Below are 21,998 nucleotides of genomic sequence, written 5' to 3' on the forward strand. Positions count from 1 at the left end.
TGAAGCATGACAAGAATAATTGCAGTTCTGATATAGAGAGGTCATCTATATCAGGCTTTTATGGAGTACCATGTGGAATGTTACCACACAAAGCATGGGGAACAGCTGTTGTGAGTCTTAACAAGAGATAGGACAGCAGAAATGAGAAGAGGTGGAAGATCAAGAATTTAGGTTTGATATGGGGAAAGATGGAACAGTCAAAGGGATTCACACTGATTTTTGACTGAGCAGAAGGCAGAGTCTCCTCCAACGGGCAACGCAAGTGCCCCCACCCGTCTACACCCTGAGAAGAGCCATCAAACTGTATTAAACTTGGAAAAAGCTATTTAACTTCAAGTGCGCTGCAAGAAAACTTCATAATAGTTCCCCAAATGTGCTAAAAAGCAAAGTCCAAAAGACCATAAAGTCTGTAGAGCTGTTCTAAGAGTGCAGTCAGCTATAAATCCTAGCAATTTAATTTCTTAGAAAAATGTAGCTGGAGTTCAAACTGTAGTAACAAAGGCAAGTAAATTAAGTTGTGGGCAGGTGTAATTAAGTTAATAGGAATGGCAGGGATGAATATAAATCAGAACAGGACTAACAGTTTGAAACATTTGATATTCAAATGCTCAGAACTGATGAGCTGAGCCACTGTGCTAACAACTGTGCAAACCAAAGGTTTCACAAATTGCACAAGAACCTGACCTTGATCCCATTGTGTTGCTGGCATAAGATTAGAAGGGCCTGTTGGTTCAATTGTTGCTTTGGACAGAGGAGGACAAACTTGCCACAGTGAAGAAATCATTTTTAAAAACCACCACTGTCCTTTAGTGCACTAATTTCTCAAATAATTGGGTGTATATTAGAAATAATGATATATAAGGGCAGTATACTCCAGTTTCAACAGAATGGTGTCACTTCTGTAAAATGTTGATTTTCGGATTGTCATACTTTCTAAATACAAAAATTTGTCACAGCTTCCACATTTACAAGATATTAAACATTCTGTACAATATTTGTAGAAATATGAAAAACCAATTTTTGTAGTTGCCTTTTGAAATGTATACAAAATATCCCATGTGGGCAACATGGTAAAACCTCGTCTCTACAAAAAAAAAAAAAAAATACAAAAAGTTAGCCGGGCATGGTGGTGCACGCCTGTGTTCCAGCTACCCAGGAAGCTGAGGTGAGATCGCCTGTGCCCAGGAGGTCGAAGCTGCAGTGAGCTGTGATTGCACCACTGCACTCCAGCCTGGGTGACAGAGTGAGACTTTGTCTCAAACAAACAGAAAGAAACATATACAAACTATATTAGAAAGTTGGGTTAATATCCTACAAACAAAGTATTACGTAATTTGCACAGGATTATGTGTGTAAAAAGTTTTAAATTCAGTATAGCTTTTATTTCTGCAGAACTAAAAGTAGTGCATAAAAATAAAAGTGGAATGAGCATATCTTTTTAATTTGCTATGCAGTAAAAAGTATCTCAGTCAACATACAGGAAACCAGTGCCATTTCTGTATCATTTGACACTGAAGGGGTATTGTTTTTTGTTTTGTTTTGTTTTTCTTTTGAAGAAAGACTTTTATGTCTTTTATTCTATTCTTCTGATTTGGGGTTTAAATTACCCCCAATAAGTTTGCATAATATTCTGATTACTACTGCTTAGGTGATATATTTCATATGAGAACTATCTTTACACAATGGGAAAAACTATGGTAACCACTTCATTCATCAGAGAAATTGTGTTTTGTTCAGTCGTATTTTGTTTGCTAAATGAAATTGGTTATTTAGACTCATGGTATGCTTTTTCTCAAATGAAGATTTAAAAGTCATTTCCAATGTCCTTCTAACTTCTGGCCAATTCCCAGTAGGCTATAGAATAAATGGTTTTCATATAATAGTCTCTAGTGTCTCCACTGTTGATTGGTTTACAGAAACGGTGGTGGTGGTGTTGATGGTGGGGTGTATGCATGTGTGTGTGTGTGTGTGTGTGTGTGTGTGTGTGTATGAAAAATGACAACTGGCACAAAACAAGCCTAAAAACCAGAAGTACATTTTAATTCCTAGTTAAAAACATTAACTTTTTATTCATAAAGTACATATTTAATAATAGAAAAAAGAAAAGAGAATAATTAGCACTTAAAATGAACAATTTTTCTTAGCTATTTTAGTAACTTAAATATTTAAGATATTCAAAGATTGAAACTGTGGGCCGGGCTCATGCCTGTAATCCCAGCACTTTGGGAGGCTGAGGTGGGCGGATCACCTGAGGTCAGGAGTTTGAGACCAGCCTGGCCAACATAGTGAAACCCCATCTCTACTAAAAAATACAAAAATTAGCTGGGCATGGTGGTGGGTGCCTGTAGTCCCAGCTACTTGGGAGGCTGAGGCAGGAGAATTGCTTGAACCCAGGAGGTGAAGGTTGCAGTGAGCCCAGATCACGCCACTGCACTCCAGCCTGGGCAACAGAGCAAGACTCTGTCTCAAAAAAAAGACTGAAACTGTGGGGAAATGCAGCAGAAGTCATATGAGACTGACTGGAATCAGAGTTTAAGGTCCAGGGGAAAGACATTTGGTGTCCACCAACATTTCCCACCTCTCCTCCAAAATAGTCTCTGTTTTGTGAGACCAAGTGGTGCAAGTTAGGATGTAGCCATAACTTTCTAATATAAATCTCAAAATATAGAGAAGAATGACCCATTAACATTTGGCAAGTGTACAGTCTGTTATTTAAGAGTTTTCCTTGCATAGACACACCGACACACACACATCCATCCACCCAACCTTACCTGGAAGATTTCCACATAAAGGAGTATTGGTGTTCACAACAGTGTAGGACTGGCATGAAGACAGACATAAAGACCAATGGAATAGAATAGAGGCCCGGAAATAAACCCTCACATATATGGTCAAATGTTTTTCTGACAAGGGTGCCAAGACAATTCACACTGTTGTGAAAGGGGAAAGAACAGTCTTTTCAGCAAGTGGTGCTGGGAACACTAGAATGAAGAATACAAAAGAATGAAGTTGGACCCTGCTATGGTCTGAATGTTGTGTCCCCCCCATTAATTCATACATTGAAACCTAATCCCCAAGGTGATGGTATTAAGAAGTGGGGCTTTTGGGAGATAATTAGATCATAAGGACATTGCCTTTATAAATGGGATTAATGCCCTTATAAAAGAGGCCCTGAAGGAGCTTTTTTCACCTGTGAGGATACAGGGAGAAAGTACTACCTATGAGGAATACACCCTCGCCAAACACCAAATCTGCTGCTGCCTTGATCTTGGACTTCCCAGCCTCCAGAACTATGAGCAATAAATTCTGTCATTTAGAAATTGTCCAGTCTCGGCTGGGTGCAGTGGCTTATGCCTGTAATCCCAGCATTTTGGAGGCTGAGGCTGGTGGACTGCTTAAGCTCAGGAGTTTGAGACCAGCCTAGGCAACATAGTGAAACTCCAACTCTATCAAAAATAAAAAAAAAAAATAGCTGGGCATGGTGGTGCATGCCTATAGTCCCAGCTACTCAGGAGGCTGAGGTCAGAGGACCACTTGAGCCCAGGAGGTGGAGGTTGCGGTGCGTGATCACACCACTGCACTCCAGCCTGGGTTACAAGAGTGAGACTCTGTCTCAAAAAAAAGGAATTACCCATTCTATCTCAGATGTAAGGATGGATCAACATACACAAATCTATAAATGCAATACACCACGTTAACAGACTAAAAGACACAAACCATTTGATCATTTCAATAGATGTAAAAAAAAAGCATTTGACACAATTCAGCATCCTTTCATTTAAAAAACTGAGCAAATTAGGTATAGAAGGAATATAGCTCAACACAAGAAAGACCAGATGTGACAAACCCACAGCCAACATTATACTCAATGGTGAAAAGTTGAAAGCTTTTTCTGTAAGATCAGGAACAAGACAAGGATGCTGTATTAATTTGTTCTCTCACTGCTATAAAGATACTACCAAAAGAGGCTTAATTGACTCACAGTTCTGCATGACTGGAGAGGCCTCAGGAAACTTACAATCATAGCAGAAGACAAAGGGGAAGCAAAGCTTGTCTTACATGGCAGCAGGCAAGAGAGAGGGCAAGAAGAGGGAAGCACCAGACACTTATCAAACAACCGTATCTTGTGAGAACTCACTATCACAAGAACAGCATGGGGGAAACCGCCCCCATGATCCAATCACCTCCCTCCAAGTCCATCCCTTGACATGTGGGGATTACAATTCGAATTACAATTTGATATGAGATTTGGGTGGGGACACAGCCAAACCATATCAGATGCCCACACCTGTCACTTCTACTCAATATAGTACTGTTAAGTTTTAGCCAGAGCAATTAGGCAAGATAAAGAAAGAAAAGGCATACAAATCCAAAAGGAAAACGTTAAATTGTCCCTGTTTACAGATGACATGATCTTATATATTAAAAAAAAAACTCTAAAGACTCCACCGAAAAAAAACAGGACTAATAAACAAAGTCAGTAAAGTTGCAGGATATAAAATTAACATACAAAAATCATTGTTTTTCTATACACTAACAACAAACTATCCAAAAAGGAAATAAAAAATATTTTACAATAGCTAGAAAGAAAAAAAATACTTAGAAATAAATTCAACTAGAGGTGAAAGATCTGTCCACTGCAAACTATAAAACATTGATGAAAAAAATTGAAGACATAAATAAATGAAAATATATCCCACGTTCATAGATTGGAAGAATTAATATTGTTAAAGTGTCCATACTACAGATAGAATGAAATCTGTATCAAAATCCTAATGACTGTTTTCACAGAAATAGAATAAACAATCCTAAAGTTCCACAAAAGACTTCAAATAGCCAAAGCAATCTTGAGCAAAAAGAACAAAGCTGGGGTGTTGACACTACCTGACTTCAAAATATGCCACACTGCTACAGTAATCAAAACAGCACGATAAGGCTGGACACAGTGACCCACGCCTATAATCACAACACTTTGGGAGGCTGAGGCAGAAGGATTGCTTGAGCCCAGAAATTCAAGACCAGCCTGGGCAACACAGGCAGAACCTGTCTCTGCAAAAAAATTTTTAAATGCTGGATATGGTGGTGTGTGCCTGTGGCCCCAGGTACTCAGGAGACTGAGGTGGGAGGATTGCTTGGGCCTGGGAGGTCGAGGCTGCAAAGAGTTCTGATTGTACCACTGCACTCTAGCCTGAGCAACACAGTGAGATCCTGCCTCAAAAAAGGCTGCAAGAAAACAGCATGATAGCCAGGTGCAGAGGCACAGTCCTATAGTCCCAGCTACTAGGGAGGCTAAGGCAGGAGGATTGCTGGAGCCCAGGAGTTCAATGCCAGCCTGGGCAACATAGTGAGGCCCTGTCTCTAAAAATACAAATAAGTAAAACAGTATGGTACTGGCATAAAAACAGACACAGACCAATGGAACAGAATAGAGAGCCCAGAAATAAATTCATACATTTATCGTCAATTGATTTTTTGTTTGTTTTGAGACAGGGTCTCCCTTTGTCACCCAGGCTGAAGTGCAGTGATGCTATCATAGCTTACTGCAGCCTTGAGCTGTTGGGCTCAAAGGATCCTCCTGCCTCACCTTCCTGAGTAGCTAAGATTACAGGTGTGCCCCATCATGCCCAGCTAATTAAAAGTTTTTTTTTTTTTTTTTTTGCAGAGGCAGGGGCTTGCTATGTTGCCCAGGTTGGTTTCAAACTCCTGACCTCCAAGCAATCCACACATCTCAGCCTGGCAATGTGCTTGGATTACAGGTATGAGCCAATATGCCCAGCCAATAGTCAACTGATTTTTGACAAAAGTGCCAAGAACACACAATCAGCAAAGAACACTCTCGTCACTCAATGGTGTTGGGACAACTGGATATCCATATACAGAGGAATAAAACTAATATTTCACGCTACATTAAAAAATAAACTACAAATGAATTAAAGACTTAAATATAAGACCTAAAACTGTAAAACTACTAGAAGAAACCGTAGAAGAAAAGCTCCATGACATTCATCCGGGCAATGGTTTTTTTGGATACAAAACCAAAAGCACAGGCAACAAAAACATATATTGACAAATGGGATTACATCAAACTAAAAATCTCTTGCGTGGCCAAGGACACAATCAGCAGAGTGAAGAGACAACCTGTCTGCAAATCATACATCCGATAAGGAGTTAAAAAAAAAAAAAAAGAAACTCAAACAACTCAGCAATGAGAAAACAAAGAACTCAATTTAAAAATTGGCAAAGGATCTGAGTAGACATTTCTCCAAAGAAGACATAAAAATATCCAACAGGTATATGAAAAAGTGCCCCAAATCAAAAATCACAGTGAGATATCACCTCACACCTGTTAGAATGACTGTTATCAAAAAGACAAAAGATAACACGTGTTGGAGAGGATGTGGAGAAAAGGAAACCCTTGCACATTGTTGGTGGGAATGTAAATTAGTACAGCCCTTGTGAAAAACAGTATGGAGGTTCCTAAAAAAAATTAAAAATTAAAAAACGACTATAGGCTCCATTAATCCCAGTACTAAGTACATATCCAAAATAAAGGAAATCAATATGTCAAACAGATACCTGCACCCTGATGCTTATTACAGTATTATTCACACTAGCCAAGATGAAATGAACCTGAGTGTTCATCAACAGATGAATGGATAAAGAAAATGCATATGTACACAATGGAGTGTTATTCAGCCTTGAAAAAGGAAGAAATCCTGTCACTAGCAACAACATGAATAAATGTGGAAGACATTATATTAAATGAAATAAGCCAGGAACAGAAACACAAATATACCACTTAATTTCACTTGTATGTGGGGTCTAAAAAAGTTGAACTCATAGAAGTAAAAAATATGTTGGTTACCGGGGACTTGGGGGAGGGGTTGGGGAAACAGACAAACAAACTACCTATTTTGAAATTTTTTTATAGCAGTCTGAGCAGACTAAGACAGACCCTTACCCAATACCATGTATAAAAATTAACTCAAAACAAAGACCTAAATGTTAAGATCCAAAACTATAAAACTCTAAGAAGGAAACAGGTGAAAAGCTTCACAACATTGGATTTGGCAATGATTTGTTGGATAAGACATCAAAAGCATAGGCCACAAAAGAAAAGGTGAAGTGGATCAGGCCTGTAATCCCAGGACTTTGGGAAGCAGAAGTGGGAGGATTGCTTGAGGCTGGGGGGTTGAGGTTACAGTGAGCTATGATTGCGCCACTGCACTTCAGTCTGGGTAACAGAGTGAGACCCTGTCTCTTAAAGATAGACTGGATATCATAAAATTTTTTAAATTTGTGCATCGAAAGACACTATTAAGAGAGTAAAAAGGCAACCCACAGAATAGGAGAAAATATTTGCAAGTATTATATCTAATAAGAGATTAATATCCAGAATACTGTCATTCACCACTTAATGATGGGGATACATTCTGAGAAATGCCTCATTTGGTGGTTTTGCCATTGTGAGAACAACATAGAGTGTATTCTGTGTGATAAAATACACGTAACATTAAATTTACCATCTTGATCATTTTTAAGTGTACAGTTCAGTGGTATTAAACACATTCATAATATTGTGCAACCATCACCACCATCTATCTCCATTTTTTTTTATTTGTCCTTTTGTAACTGGCTTACTTAGCATAATGTCCTCAAGAATCATCTATGTTGTAGCCTTTGTCAGAATTCCAGAATTACATCACAGTACTTGCCTAGTAAAGGAGTTGCTGCTGCTGACCCCAGAACCAGCTACATCTGCTGAGGTTAGGCAACTTTTGCAGCCAAAACAAACCCCAGAATATACTGCCTTTGCTGCTACCCATGCCAGCAAAACTGGACACCAGCGACACGAGTCACCCAACAGAGCCCTTTGTTGGTGTATATAATTAGTGGAACCTTAGTAGTGTACAAAATTAGTCACATACCTCATTCCAGTAGCAAGCGAGGCTGGGATTTTTTTTTCCCCCTTCAAATTCTACCTTGGAAAGGTAGATTCATGCTGTGGGGGATTATAAAAATGTGGATGGTGTTCAAAATATTTTGGACAGTCATAAATGACAGATAGATATTCATTATGTAGTGCCTGTCTCTTCGCATTCACTTTCTACATCCCTGCAAAGTCACCAAAATTCTGGCTAATTTGTGTCATAAATAGCTCAGGCATCTATTCACTTTCTCTATCCTCCCTGGCATTTCTTTAGTGTAAGTCACTCCATGGGGATGGGAAATAAAAGGAGATAAGGGAAGGAGAAGAGAGATGCCTTGAAATTTGTGGGTTCTCTATAAATACTGTCAAATTAAAATTTAATTGTAGGTAGTGCCAAAGGCAGAAAGAAATCTAAATTTTCTCCAAGGTAACAATATATTGTTCTTTTTAACTGAAACAAAACTCCCTGGATCTCTCTCTCTCTCTCTCTCTTTCGTTTTTTTTTTTTTTCCTTCAGACAAGGAAGGCTCTGTTGCCCAGGCTGGAGTGCAGTGGCACCATCACAGCTTGACCTCCCTGGCTCAAGGTATCCTCCCACCTCAGTCTCTCAAGTAGCTGAGACTACATATACACACCACTACACCTGGCTAGTTTTATTTTATTTTATTTTGTTTTATTCTATTCTGTTCTATTCTATTCTATTCTATTCTATTCTATTCTATTCTATTCTATTCTATTATTTATGTTATTTTATTTTTATGGAGACAGGGCCACCATGCCTGGCTACTTTAATTTTTTTTTTTGGTAGAGACAAGGTCTCACTCTGTTGCTCAGGCTGGTCTCCAGCTCCTGGGCTCAAGTGATCCTACCATCTTGGCCACTCAAAGTGCTGGGATTACAGGTGTGAGATCTTGATTTTTACTTATGAACACATCCAAGCACTCTGTATGTGTTGGGTGGTGTACACTCTCAGGACAGGCAAGTTAGAGTTTCTATTGTGGCCATGGCTTCTTTACTCTTTCTGTGATCTTGAGCAGTCCCACAACTCTTAGAACTTAATTCATTATAGAAGTGTTAGAGAATTTCTGTGAGATAATCAGGCATAAATTTTTAAAGCACTAATATTGCTGAGATGTCCAAATGACTACATAAATTATGATCCACCTACACGCTAAACTGCTATGTAGCCATTAAAAAGAATGACGCTGCTCTAAATATACTACTATGAAACAGTTTCCAAGATATCCTGAGTGAAGAAAAGACAGTATAGAACAATGTATATAGTATGCTACCATTTTTGTATGTGTGCATGCCTTCACATCTGTGTGCTTTTAAGGGATATAGGCATATTTAAGCTTGTAAATTCACAGACCATCTTTGTAAAGGTACACAAAGAACTGGCAATAGTGGTTGCCTTCAGAGAAGAGAACTTGAAGAAAACCTCCCTACTGGAGGCAGGGATGGTGGAAGGGGTGGGGGATGGAGAGGGTGGAGATTGAGCTTTTGAATTTTGTTCCATGTGCATATATTGTAAATTCAAAAAAAGAAAGATATAGTTTATTTTTTAAGAACCTGGAATTAAGTCCTATCTATGAAAGCTGAAGAGATCAAAGTGAGAGGTAATTTAATTTGAAGCCCAGCTACAGCAGAAGTTCGGGGCTTCTGTGTTACTCATGCTTATCCACACCTTTATTTTTTCTTTTTCTAAAGCATCTGGGTCTTTAGTTCAAATATTTGCAGATCCATGGTTTACTGGGTAGAATTTTTGTTATGGCATACATCAACATATTCCAAGTTTCTCTGCTTGGATGGAATAGATGCATTAAATTCTGTGAAATGATTAAGCTGTAAAAAGTAGAAGGACTTTGAATAGGCATTATTTTTCAGGATCTTAGAAATAGTTATGCCTGATACTTTTATAATGTCCGTAGTATAGTTTTGCAGTCCACAGAATGCACTCACATACATTATCAGCTGATCCTTCGCAAAGAAGCCTCATGTGATTCTTTCTATTCTCAGCTTTGACCATGAACTAAAATTAGAACTAGGCTGACATTACATTTCACTTGGTTACAGCTGACTGGGGATTTTAATCATTTGGAGCCACATTGAAAAAAAAATTTCCCCCTGCAATCTACTCTTAACTGATAGTCACTAACTTTGGTTATGTGTGGTAAGTATTTGACAATGGTAAGTATTTTTCAAAAACACTTTTCCTTTATTCTTCACATGTAAATAGATTGTTGCTGATACCTGTACTGTGTCTGTATTGGTTGGAATGTCCAAACAAACTGGAATAGAATTTAAAAGTTTTTTTGTGGGCTGTTCATGGTCACTCATATAATTGTGCTCCTCTGGAAGATAGATTTCTCCAGAAGTAAGAAACAATTCTTCTGTAATTCTTTTCTATGCTTACCTCACTTGTCACACTATGTGCTTTTTTTCTATTATGGTAATAATCAGAGTAGAGAGCACAATCCTGTGCTGGAGGAAGAAATACATCATTATTGACTTGTGTTTCCCTAGGGGAAGTTAGTCGTTATAGGAAAACTGATGGATGAGCAACATTTAATGGCAAATGAGGAAATGAATTAGCAAATGGATGCATTGTTTTACATGTCTTCTAAAATACATGTATACATGTAGATACTTGGGATTTTAAAAATATTTTTATTCGGTTATTTAGCAAAAACTTCAAACTTTCTTAAATCAGAGACAATAAATTGTAAATTGGTTGCAATATGCTCAGGAAGTTGGATTACCAGTGTATGTATCCCAAGGTTTCTTCACAGCAAAGAGATCTCGCATTCTGTTCCTGAGTGAATTCGGCATGCCTTGCTTACAGACTCTCTCAACAATTTCCTGCCTATGCCAATTATTTATCAATTTTGAAATTTTAAACTTTTTTCTGTAATACAGTTCTCCTATTTCTTTGTCTGTCTCACACACATATATACTGCATAATATTAGTTTAAAAAAATCAATAATTTAGAAGAGGTTAATAATGAAAAGCAATATTATCTATCCGATTCCTCTCTATCACCAGTCCTGCTCCCTAGAAGTAATCATTTTAACCATTTTGGAATTTAGTTTTCGGTGGTTATCTCCATATTTCTCTTTTTTTTTCTTTTTCAAAGACAATTGCATGCTATTTTTAATCAACTTTAAACATTATCTGTGGAGCTTCATTATGAGAGGTGGGGATTAAGTTCCCTTACACTGCCATAGAGTTATATCCCTATTTTTAGCTTCTCTCTTGATTACCTTAATAACTTTAAGCAAATACTTTAATCTTTATTTCTTGTTCCATAAGGTACAGACAGTATCTGTTGATTCCCCACTTTGAAGATGTGGATATCGGTGTTCTTATCATTTACTTCTTTTCCTCATTTCTTTCTCCCACATTCTGTTAAAAGTACTGTCACTTTTATATTTTCAAGATATATGGCATTTATATTCTGTTCTGTAACCCTCAATAAGTCTTCCTTACTTTTTTATAGATTGATTTATTTCAAAAGTTTAAGACCAATACATAGGCTTTACTATGTAATTTCTGTTTTCTGCAGAGCCAACATTTCTTTCTCAGTATCAATGTCATATTCATTGTACTAAAGAAGAATGTTAAAATAGATTCTCCTTTCCTGCACTTCTACAAATGATAAAAAATCGTGCCACATTTTGTTGGCTTTATATATGGACTGTGGCTTTCTTGTACAGTGTCTTCCTCAACACAATTTCTGACTTCCTTTCTTTTTGCTAATTGGGAGAAGAAATTTCATCTTTTCACCATATCTCCAATGTCACACAGTTTTTCCCCCTTAATTCTAGCTATTTTTATAATTCAATGGATGAATACTGCCATTCCTCTTTTTTTTTTTTTGAGACAGAATTTCATTCTTGTTGCCTGGTCTGTAGTGCAGTGGTGTGATCTCAGCTCACTGCAACCTCTGCCTCCCGGGTTCAGATGATTCTCCTGCCTCAGCCTCCCAAGTAGCTGGGATTACAGGCATGCGCCACCACGCCTGGCTAATTTTATATATTTTTTAGTAGAGATGGGGTTTCACCATGTTGGTCAGGCTGGTCTTGAACTCCTGACCTCAAGCGATCCACCAGCCTCAGCCTCCCAAATTGCTGGGATTACAGGCGTGAGCCACCGTGTCCAGCTATTGCTTTTAAAACATTGTTTTACTTTAATTTTTTTACTATCTTGTAAAACATTGCTGGGAACAGTCTTGTTCATGTTTCCTTCCTCTAGGTACATACCTTTGAATGGAATTGCTGGATCGTAAGCTGTGCTTATCTTCAATATTAGTACATAAGTATTTCAAAATAGTTCATACTGATTTACAATTTCACCAATATACCAGGAGTTCATGAGGATTTCTGTAACTCAAATTCTCACCAACACTTGTATAGTCAGCCTTTTGAATTTTAGCCATTCTGACAGATGTTCATTGGTATCTTATGTTTTTATTAAGGTGGAGCACAACTTCATATGTTTTTGGTCATTTGGATTTTTTTTCTCCACAGGGCAACTTCTACCATTTGGATTTTATTTTTTGAAAATTTCCTTTTCAATTGTATTTTTGTTGCCTTATTCAGTTGATTTTAAGGAGTTATATATTATAGATGTAATCCATTGGTGGTTATATATATTGCCAATATTTTCCCCACTAATGTACATGGTATTCCTTTTATTTTCTAAGTGATGTCTTTCAATAGGTTCTTAATTGTAATGTAGTCCACTTTATCAATCTGTGTTAGGCTGTTCTTGCATTGCTATAAAGAAATACCTGGCCAGGCACAGCAGCTCATGTTTGTGATCCTAGCACTTCTGGAGGCCAGTGCAGGAGGATCACTTGCGCCCAGGAGTTCAAGACCAGCCTGGAGAATGTGGAGACATCCCGTCACTACAAAAAAAAAAAAAAAAAAAAAAAGCTGGCACACTGGTTCTTGCCTGTAGTCCCAGCTATTCTGAAGGCTGAGGCAGAGGGGACCCAGGAGATCAAGGCTACCATAAGCCATGATTGTGCCACTACACTCCAGCCTTGGTGGCAGAGTAAGCCTGTCTCAAAAAAACAAAAAACAAACAAAAAACCACAAAACAAACAACAAAGAAATACCTGAAACTGGGTAAATTACAAAGAAAAGAGGTTTAATTGGCTCACAGTTCTGCAGGCTTTACAGGAAGCATGGTGCTGGCATCTGCTTCTCAGGGAGCTTTCAATTGTGGCGGAAGGCAAAGGGGGAAGCCTGCATCCCACAAGGCCAGAACAGTAGCAAAAGAGGGAGCAGTGGGAGGTGCCACACACTTAAAGAACCAGATCTCCCAAGAGCTCACTGTTTCAAGGACAGCACCATACCATGAGGGATCCTCCTCCATGATCCAATCACCTCCTACCTAGCCCCACCTCCAATGCTGGGGATTACAGTTCAACATGAGATTTGGTGGGAACATATATTCAAACTATATTGTGATATAGCATATCTTTTCCTTTATGGATATGCTTTGTATTCTGCTTTAAAAACTGTTCTCTACTTTAAGGACATCAAAGTAAGTAAGTCCTATATTGTCACCTAAATGCTTTATTTTTTCTACTTTCACTTTTAGATCTACAATTCACATGGAATTAATTTTGGTAATATATAGATATTCAACTGCCCCAATATAATTTCTCTTAAAAAATTATTTCCATGGCCAGGTGTGGTGGCTCACACCTGTAATCCCAGCACTTTGGGAGGCCAAGGCAGGCAGATCACTTGAGCCCAGGAGTTCAAGATCAGCCTGGGCAACATGGTAAAACCCCATCTCTACAGAAAAATACATAAATTAGCCAGGTGTGGTGGCGTGCGCCTATAGTCCCAGCTACTTGGGAGGCTGAGGTGGGAGGATGACTTGAACCCAGGAGGTGGAGGTTGTAGTGAGCCAAGATCATGCCACTGCTCTCCAGCCTGGGCAACAGAAACAGACCCTGTCTAAAAAAAAAAAAAAAAATTCCACAATGTTCTGCAGTGCCTATGTGTATATGAGTCTGTTTCTGGGGTTCCTTATTCAGGTACACTGGTATGTTTGTCTATTGCACCAATAACATTATCTAGTACTATAGCTTTAAAAGAGATCTCGATGAATGTAGAATAAATCCTCCCACTATAGTTTTCTTTGGCAAGAGTGTCTGGGCTATTTTGTATCCTTAGAATTGTCATTAAAAATTAGAAACTGATTGTCAGGTTGCTCCTCTCCTTCTCCGAATGAATTTTGTATTGAGATTGATTATAGTTCAATGTGGGGATAATTGACATTTTTACAGATTGAGTCTTTTGATCAATGAATATGATGTATGTCTCTTCATTTATTTAGGCCTTCTTTAATTTCACTCTAATTTTTAGTTTTCTGTATAGAAGTTTTACACATTCTGTTTATTGTTAAGAATTTGATTTTTATGCTATTGAAAATAGTATATTTTTAAGAATTTAATATCTATTTTCTGCTGGAATATAGACACATAATTGATTTTTCAATTTTTGGCCTCCCAAAGTGCTAGGATTACAGGCATGAGCCACCATGCCTGGCCTTTTTTGTATTTTTTTAGTAGAGACGGGGTTTCACCATGTTGTCCAGGCTGGTCTTGAATGCCTGACCTCAAGTGACCTGCCCGCCTCGGCCTCCCAAAGTGCTGGAATTACATGCATGAGCCACTGCACCTGGCCAGTATTTCCTTTTTCCTATATTGCCAGATATGGTTTGCCAGTATATGGTTTAGGACTTTTCTCCGTTAATATATTTGTTAGTGAGATTAGTCTGTATTTTTCTTTCTAGAATTACCATTCTTAGGGTTTGGTATCAAGCGTATGCTAATCTCATAATCTGAATTGGGGAGTATTTCTTTTCTATTCTCAGGAAGAGTTCATGCTATGATTAGTGTTATTTTTACCCCTCAAATGCTTGGTAGAATTTGCCATTGAAGTCATCTCTGGGACCAGCATTTTGTTTGTGGAGAGATTTTAGATTATTATTATTGTATTCTATTGTGTCATTTTAAAATTGTATACATGTATGTGTTTATCTATAATATTCCCTTTCTTCTGTTTTCTTTGTGTTTGTTTTGCTTTATCTAGCTTCTTGAGATGGATGTAAATTTTTTAGCCTCATTTCTTCTAAAATGTATACTTAAGGCTAGAAATTTCCCTCTACTACATTACCTATATTCCATACATTTTGATTTGTGGTATTTTTGTTAATTCAGTTCAAAATGCCTTCTAAGTTCATGATGATAGCTTCTTTGACTACAGGTTATTTAGAAGTGTGTTTCACGGATGGGTACAGTAGCTCACGCCTGTAATCTCAGCACTTTGGGAGGCTGAGGTGGGAGGATCATTTGAGCCCAGGAGTTTGAGACCAGCCCGGGCAACATAGCAAGACCCCTGTCTTCACAAAAAAAAAAAAAAAACAACCAGCCAGGCATGGTTGCACACATCTGTAGTCCCAGCTACTTGGAAGGCTGAGGCAGGATGATTACTTAAGTCCTGGAGTTTGAGGCTGCAGTGAGTCGAGATTGCGCCTCTGCACTCCAGCCTATGGGACAGAACAAGACCATGTCTCAAAAAAAAAAAAGAAAAGAAGAAGGAAAGAAAAAAAAAAGCATGTTTCTTTAGCTGAAATAATATAGGCTTTTTTTCCAGGTATCTTTTCATTATTGATTTCTAGCAAGTTTATATTTTGATTAGAATAAAAACTTCATGCTACTTTAATCCCTTGAAATTGACTGAGACTTGCTCTATGACCCCAATATGAGATTTTTTTCTGTGACTCTTCCATGTGTTTTTTAAAGCATTATGTGTGCTGTCATTGTAGGATATAGTTCTTTATCATTTAAGCAAGTTTATTCATTGTGTAGTTCAAATTTTCAGTATTCTTCCTAAGTTTTAAACTGCTTGTGCAACCAATTGCTAAAAGAATTGTTAAAATATCCCACTTCAGTTCTGGATTCCTTGATTTTTCCCTTTAGTTCTGTCAATTTTCCTTTGTATATTTGGAGCCATGTTATTAGAGGCATATAGTTTAAAGTTGTTTTATATTTCTTGTGGATTAAATCTTTTATTATGATATGATTGATCTTTTATATCTGTAAAGTATTTGTGCCTAAAGTCCATTTTGTCTGCTATTAATATATTGATACTAGCCTTCTTTTGCTTAGTGTTTGCATAGTACATCTTTCTCAGTTCTCAAAAAATTTAATTGATTAGCCAGGTGTGGTGGCACATGCCTATACTTCCAGCTACCTGAGAGGCTGAGGCAGGAGGATCACTTGAGCCCAGAGGTCAAGGCTGCAGTGAGTCATATCCCGCCACTATATTCAAGCCTGGGTGATACAGTGAGACCCTGTCTCAAAAGAGCAAAGAAGGAAAGAAGAAAGGGATGGAGGGAGGGAAGGAGGAAGGAAGAAAGGGAAGAAATAAAGATATAAAAAAGGAAGAAAAAATTAATTGAAATATAATTCATATATAAATTCTCTCTTTTAGTGTACAGCTCAGTAGTTTTATTCAAGAGTTGTACAATCATCCTCACTAATTCTAGAACATTTTCATCACTCAAAAAACCATACAGTTAGCAGTTACTCCCTATTTCCCCCTCTACAAATCCCCTGGGTACCACGAAGCTACTTTTTGAATCTACAGATTTGCCTATTCTGGACATTTCATATAAATGAGATCATATATGTGGTCTTTTGCATCTGACTTCTTTCACTTAGCATAATTTTATTCAAAGTTGATTTATACTGGCATGTATCTATACTTCATTCATTTTTATGGCCAAATAACATTCCATTGTATGGATATACCACATCTTGTTTATCCATTCATTAGTAGATGGCCATTTGTGTTGTTGCCACTTTTTAGCTATTATGAATACTGTTTCTATCAACATTCATGTACAGGATTTTGTGAGAACATGTGTTTTCATTTCTGTTTGGTATATACTTAGGAGTGGATCTTTCCCTGTTCTTGTACTGTCCACTTCTCTCTATCTTTATTTTTTAGGTGTGCCTCTCATAAACAACAGTCAGGATTTTGTCTTTTCTTTAACTGGACAACCTTTGTATATTAACTTGGAACACTTAATCATCAGGGAAGTACAAATTATGACCACCCTGGGATATGGCTTTATGCAGCAATGGATGTATATCAACGGGGACCCTTATACAGTGGTAGTAAGAGTATAAATGGGCACAATCAATTTGGAAAACAATTTGGCTCTGTCTTATAAATTGGAACATTTACATACACTATGATTCAGTAATTCTAATTCTAGATATGTACCCAGTAGAAATAATTCCACTGGAACACCAAGAAGATAAAAACATTAATTTTAGAAACATTATTGCTTATAATAGCAAAGCTCTGGGACCCAAATATTCACATTCATTAGAATGGATAAACGGTGGGATAGTTATATATTTTGGAGATCATGGCATATGAATATATAAGATACTTTTCCTTTTTTTGAGCTATATAATTTCCCATGATATGGGTAGACTATAGTTTACTGATGAAATATTAGGTTGTTTACACTATTTGCTGTTATGAAAAACACTGCAAATAACTTCAAAAATATTTGAGGGATAAATTACTAGAAGTGTGGATGAGCATTAGTGAGTTTAATAAATATTACCAAGTTTCTCTCCATACAGAATATAATAATACCACCATTGATGAAGGAAAGTGTCTGTTTCCCTATATGGTTGCAAATTTTATTGCTTTCTTTTCCAGCTACATTACTTTCTATTTACTTTACTTCCTTTATGGTTTTCCTAAATGTTGAATAGAAGTGATTGTGAATGTCTTTGTATTCCTGAATTTGAAAGGAAATAATTCAAGTAATTGTGAATCAAATTCTTTTATTATTGCTAATTTGGTAAAAAATCAATACGATTATTTTAAGGCCATAGGATATTCCATAAAATGTACCTACCATAATTTAATAACCATTCTCCTATTATTGAGGATTTTCCTTTCATTTCTGAGATTCAGGTCAAAATCCTTAATACCGCATTGTCCATTTGCAATTTATTTTACACAAAAGGAAACAATCCCAATATATTATCATTTAACTGAATTTCTACTTGTGCCTATGGTGTCCTGATTAGATTGATATCTCAAGATTCCAGTCTTTTTAAAAATCTCCATTATTTAACCATTTTCCTATAATTGGACATGAAGACTAGTTGCAGTTTTTCATTATTGTGAATTACATAGTAACAAAGGAATCATATATTAGATATGAGACTCCCAAGAAAATTGTCCATCTTCTTTAAAGCTTAATTTTCTCATCTATACATTAGTCAATAAAAGTACCTATATTATAGTATTTTATGAGAATTTTTAAATATGATATGGCATGTAAAGCATATAAAATAGTTTTTGGAGCATGGAATGTGTTCTATAAATATTAGCTATTATGATCACTATGGTACTCAATGAACAGTCTGAAACATTGCTTTTTTTCTCTGGTACATTTAGGTCCCTTCTGAAATGGTATCTATGATTCAGCTATTCAAAACCTAATGAAGTTGGTGACTCTATGACAATGTGGAGAAATCATGACAGAAAATGTGGTTTGTACTGGGGCTGTCAATGCTGTAAAGGAAGTTTGGGAAAAAAGAATAAAGAAACTCAATGAAGACCTGAAGCGAGAGAAGGAATTTCAACACAAGTATGCTAAAACATATTTATTATTTTGAATTAGTGAAAATTCATATTATCATCACCATAAAAAAGAGCATTCTAAATGCCTTGTTATTGAATTTGATACAGAATTTTATTTACTGAAAACTCAAAATATACTTAAAGAAAACAGCTGACTCAATTAAATTTGTCTATGCGATAGGAGTCACAAAAAAATACAAATGTGAAAATAGTAGCTATCTTATACCCTCACAGGACTCTGTTTAACATTCATCAAAGTTTGATTAGTATCATATAGTCTAATTTTCAGGATTGTATGTTCAGCATTATATGCCCTAGGACCTAAAACAACATTTGGCAGTAGAAGGTACAGTAGATTCTCATTTATTTGAATAGCCATGTGTTCTAGCCAGAGCTGCTGGATCACTTGATTCCTTGATCTGGGCTATATTTATTTGACTCTCATTTCCCCTACCTCCATTTTATCTTACCTACTTTCCTGATTGGATGTCTCCAGAAAGTATTCTACTAATCCTGCAAAAATAGTCCCTTTCCTCATAGATTCATATAGTTCCATACAATTCTCATTCATTGTCTCTATCATTATTATTATTATTATTATTATTATTATTATTATTTTTGAAATGGAGACTCACTCTGTCACCCAGGCTGGAGTGCAATGGCATGATCTCAGCTCACTGCAACCTCCGCCTCCCAGATTCAAGTGATTCTCCCTGCCTCAGCCTCCCAAGTAGCTAGAATTACAGGTGCATGCCACCACACTCAGCTAATTTTTGTATTCTTAGTAGAGGCAGGGTTTCGCCATGTTGGCCAGGCTGGTCTTGAACTCCTGACCTCAGGTGATCCACCCACCTTGGCTTCCCAAAGTGCTGGGATTACAGGCATGAGCCACCATGCCAGGCCATTGCCTCTTTCTAAACATTAAATTAGCAAATGTTATTTGCCAATGTCAGTTAGCAAATAACAGAAAATTCAACTAAAGATGGTTTAAGCGATAGGGAAGTGAGGCTGTTCTGAAGACAGTCAATGCAAAGCCTCAACATCTTTTAAAAGCCAGCTTTTTTTTTTTTATCACCTTCCACTGTTAATCCCTGTGTCAGTCTGATCCTCGGATTAGCTTCCCTCAGTGTTATAAGATGACTGATGCACTTCCAGGCATCACAGCCAATCATCATTATGTTTTCAGAAAAGTGGAAACTATTTTTTTCTATTTCTTCTTTAAGAGTAAGGAAATCTTTCACAGAGGGTCCCCAACAAACGTCTCCTTCACTTCTCATTGGCCAGAATTGGATCATTTGTACACATCTAACCCAGTTACCTTCTAGGGGAATGAGACTGATTGGTTTGGACAAATTAAGATTCATCCCTGGTGTATTAGTCCGTTTTCATGCTGCTGATAAAGACATACCTGAGACTGGGTAATTTATAAAGGAAGGAGGCTTAATTGACTCACAGTTCCACATGGCTGGGGAGGCCTCACATTCATGGTGGAAGATGAAGAAAGAGCAAAGGGACATCTTACATGGCAGCTGGCAAAGAGAGAATGAGAACCGAGTGAAAGTGGAAACCTCTTATAAAACCATTGTCTTGGTGATTAACATTTGGCTCCTCATTACTTATGAAAATTTCTGCAGCCAGTTTAAATTTCTCCTCAGAAAATGGGTTTTTCTTTTCTATCACATCCTCAGGCTGCAAATTTTCTGAACTTTTATGCTCTGTTTCCCTTTTAAAACTGAATGCTTTTAACAGCACCCAAGTCACCTCTTGAATGCTTTGCTGCTTAGAAATGTCTTCCTTCAGATACCCTAAATCATCTTCTTCAAGTTCAAAGTTCCGCAGATCTCTAGAGCAGGGGCAAAATGCTGCCATTCTCTTTGCTAAAACATAGCAAGAGTGAACTTTACTCCAGTTCCCAACAGCTTCCTCATCTCCATCTGCAATCACCTCAGCCTGGATTTCATTGTCCATATCATTATCAGCATTTTGGTCAAAGCCATTGAACAAGTCTCTAGGAAGTTCCAAACTTTCTCACATTTTCTTTTCTTCTTCTGAGCCATCCAGCTGTTCCAACCTCTGCCTGTTACCCAGTTCCAAAGTCACTTCCACATTTTTGGATATCTTTACAGCAGTGCCCCACTCTATCGGTACCAATTTACTATTTTAGTCCGTTTTCACACTGCTGATAAAGACATACCTGAGACTGGGTAATTTATAAAGAAAAGAGGTTTAATTGACTCACAGTTTCACATGGCTGGGGAGGCCTCACAATCATGGTGGAAGACAAAGGAAGATCAAAGGGACATCTTACATGGCAGTCAGCAAAGACAGAATGTGAACCAAATGAAAGGGGAATCCGTAGCTGGACATGGTGGCTCACACCTGTAATCCCAGCACTTTGGGAGGCTGAGGTGGCTGGACCACCTGAGGTCAGGAGTTTGAGATGAGCCCGACCAACATGGTGAAACTCCATCTCTACTAAATACAAAAAATTAGTTGAGGGTGGTGGTGCATGCCTGTAATCCCAGCTACTTGGGAGCCTGAGGCAGGAGAATTGCTTGAACCTGGGAGGCAGAGGTTGCAGTGAGCCAAGGTTGCACCATTGCACTCCAGCCTGGACAACAAGAGTGAAGCTCCACTTCAAAAAAAAAAAAAAAAGAAAAAGAAAGGGGAAACCTCTTATAAAACTATCAGATCTTGAGATCTTGGGAGAGAGAATGTGAACAGTATAAGGGAAACTGCCCCCGTGATTCAATTATCTCCCACTGGGACCCTCCCACAACACGTGGGAATTATGGAAGCCACAATTCAAGATGAGATTTGGGTGGGGACATAGCCAAACCATATCACCTGGATTACTTGGTAAACACTTGGACTTGGAAGCAATTGGTATTCTTCCAGTAAACAAGGGTAGGGGGCAAGAAGCTACTGACAAGCAATGATTTGTGTTGCTAAATATCTGTAAAAACAAAAGATCTTGATAGGGAGGAATAATTTTTCCCACTTAGTTTTTAGTAAATGTGCAGACATAGCAAGATTCGTGTTCAAAGTGGATTCTGCAAGGATAGAGAGGGAAGCCCAAGGTCAACCCTGGTCAAGCAGAGGATGTGAAGCCTGACTAAAGTTTTGATAAAGGGGATCTTTGTCATTAAGAATCACTTAATTTCAGAAATTTCAGAAGTTCTCTATATAGGAATAATGAGTGTGCAGTCTTGCCCTTACTTACTGCTTGTTCTTTTTTGGCATCATGTATTTTATGATTAGGGAGGAGGATTCTCTGTTAGCAAAATGTAATTTCCAAAAGTTAAGTTAAACCAAAATCAGCTTCTACTTTTAGAAACATTACATGGAATTTGTGTAATGTAGT

At 37.6% G+C, this 21,998-nt stretch overlaps 2 protein-coding genes across 8 annotated transcripts in view; both read left to right on the forward strand.

Annotated features, from left to right (window-relative positions):
• Positions 1-10,090, forward strand: part of DBT (dihydrolipoamide branched chain transacylase E2) — a 74,760-nt gene extending 64,670 nt beyond the window's left edge. For 3 of the 7 annotated variants that reach the window (XM_058439547.1, XM_058439544.1, XM_032155263.2), the window contains one exon: positions 5,663-5,756. The gene's annotated coding sequence lies outside the window, so the exon portion shown is untranslated. Of the gene's footprint in view, positions 1-5,662; positions 5,757-8,447; positions 8,517-10,006 lie in introns of those variants that run through there. The other 4 variants (XR_009213676.1, XM_032155258.2, XM_032155260.2 and 1 more) reach the window with 4 other exon arrangements.
• The window catches only part of LRRC39 (leucine rich repeat containing 39), a 28,209-nt gene continuing 16,225 nt past the window's right edge, over positions 10,015-21,998 (forward strand). The window contains exons 1-2 of the mRNA XM_032155271.2: positions 10,015-10,103; positions 18,449-18,641. Coding sequence (XP_032011162.1) covers positions 18,529-18,641 — 113 coding nt within the window. The 5' untranslated portion in view covers positions 10,015-10,103; positions 18,449-18,528. The remainder of the gene's footprint in view (positions 10,104-18,448; positions 18,642-21,998) is intronic.

The sequence above is a fragment of the Hylobates moloch genome, unplaced genomic scaffold (assembly GCF_009828535.3).
Source record: "Hylobates moloch isolate HMO894 unplaced genomic scaffold, HMol_V3 SCAFFOLD_5, whole genome shotgun sequence".
NCBI classification, from domain to species: Eukaryota; Metazoa; Chordata; class Mammalia; order Primates; family Hylobatidae; genus Hylobates; species Hylobates moloch.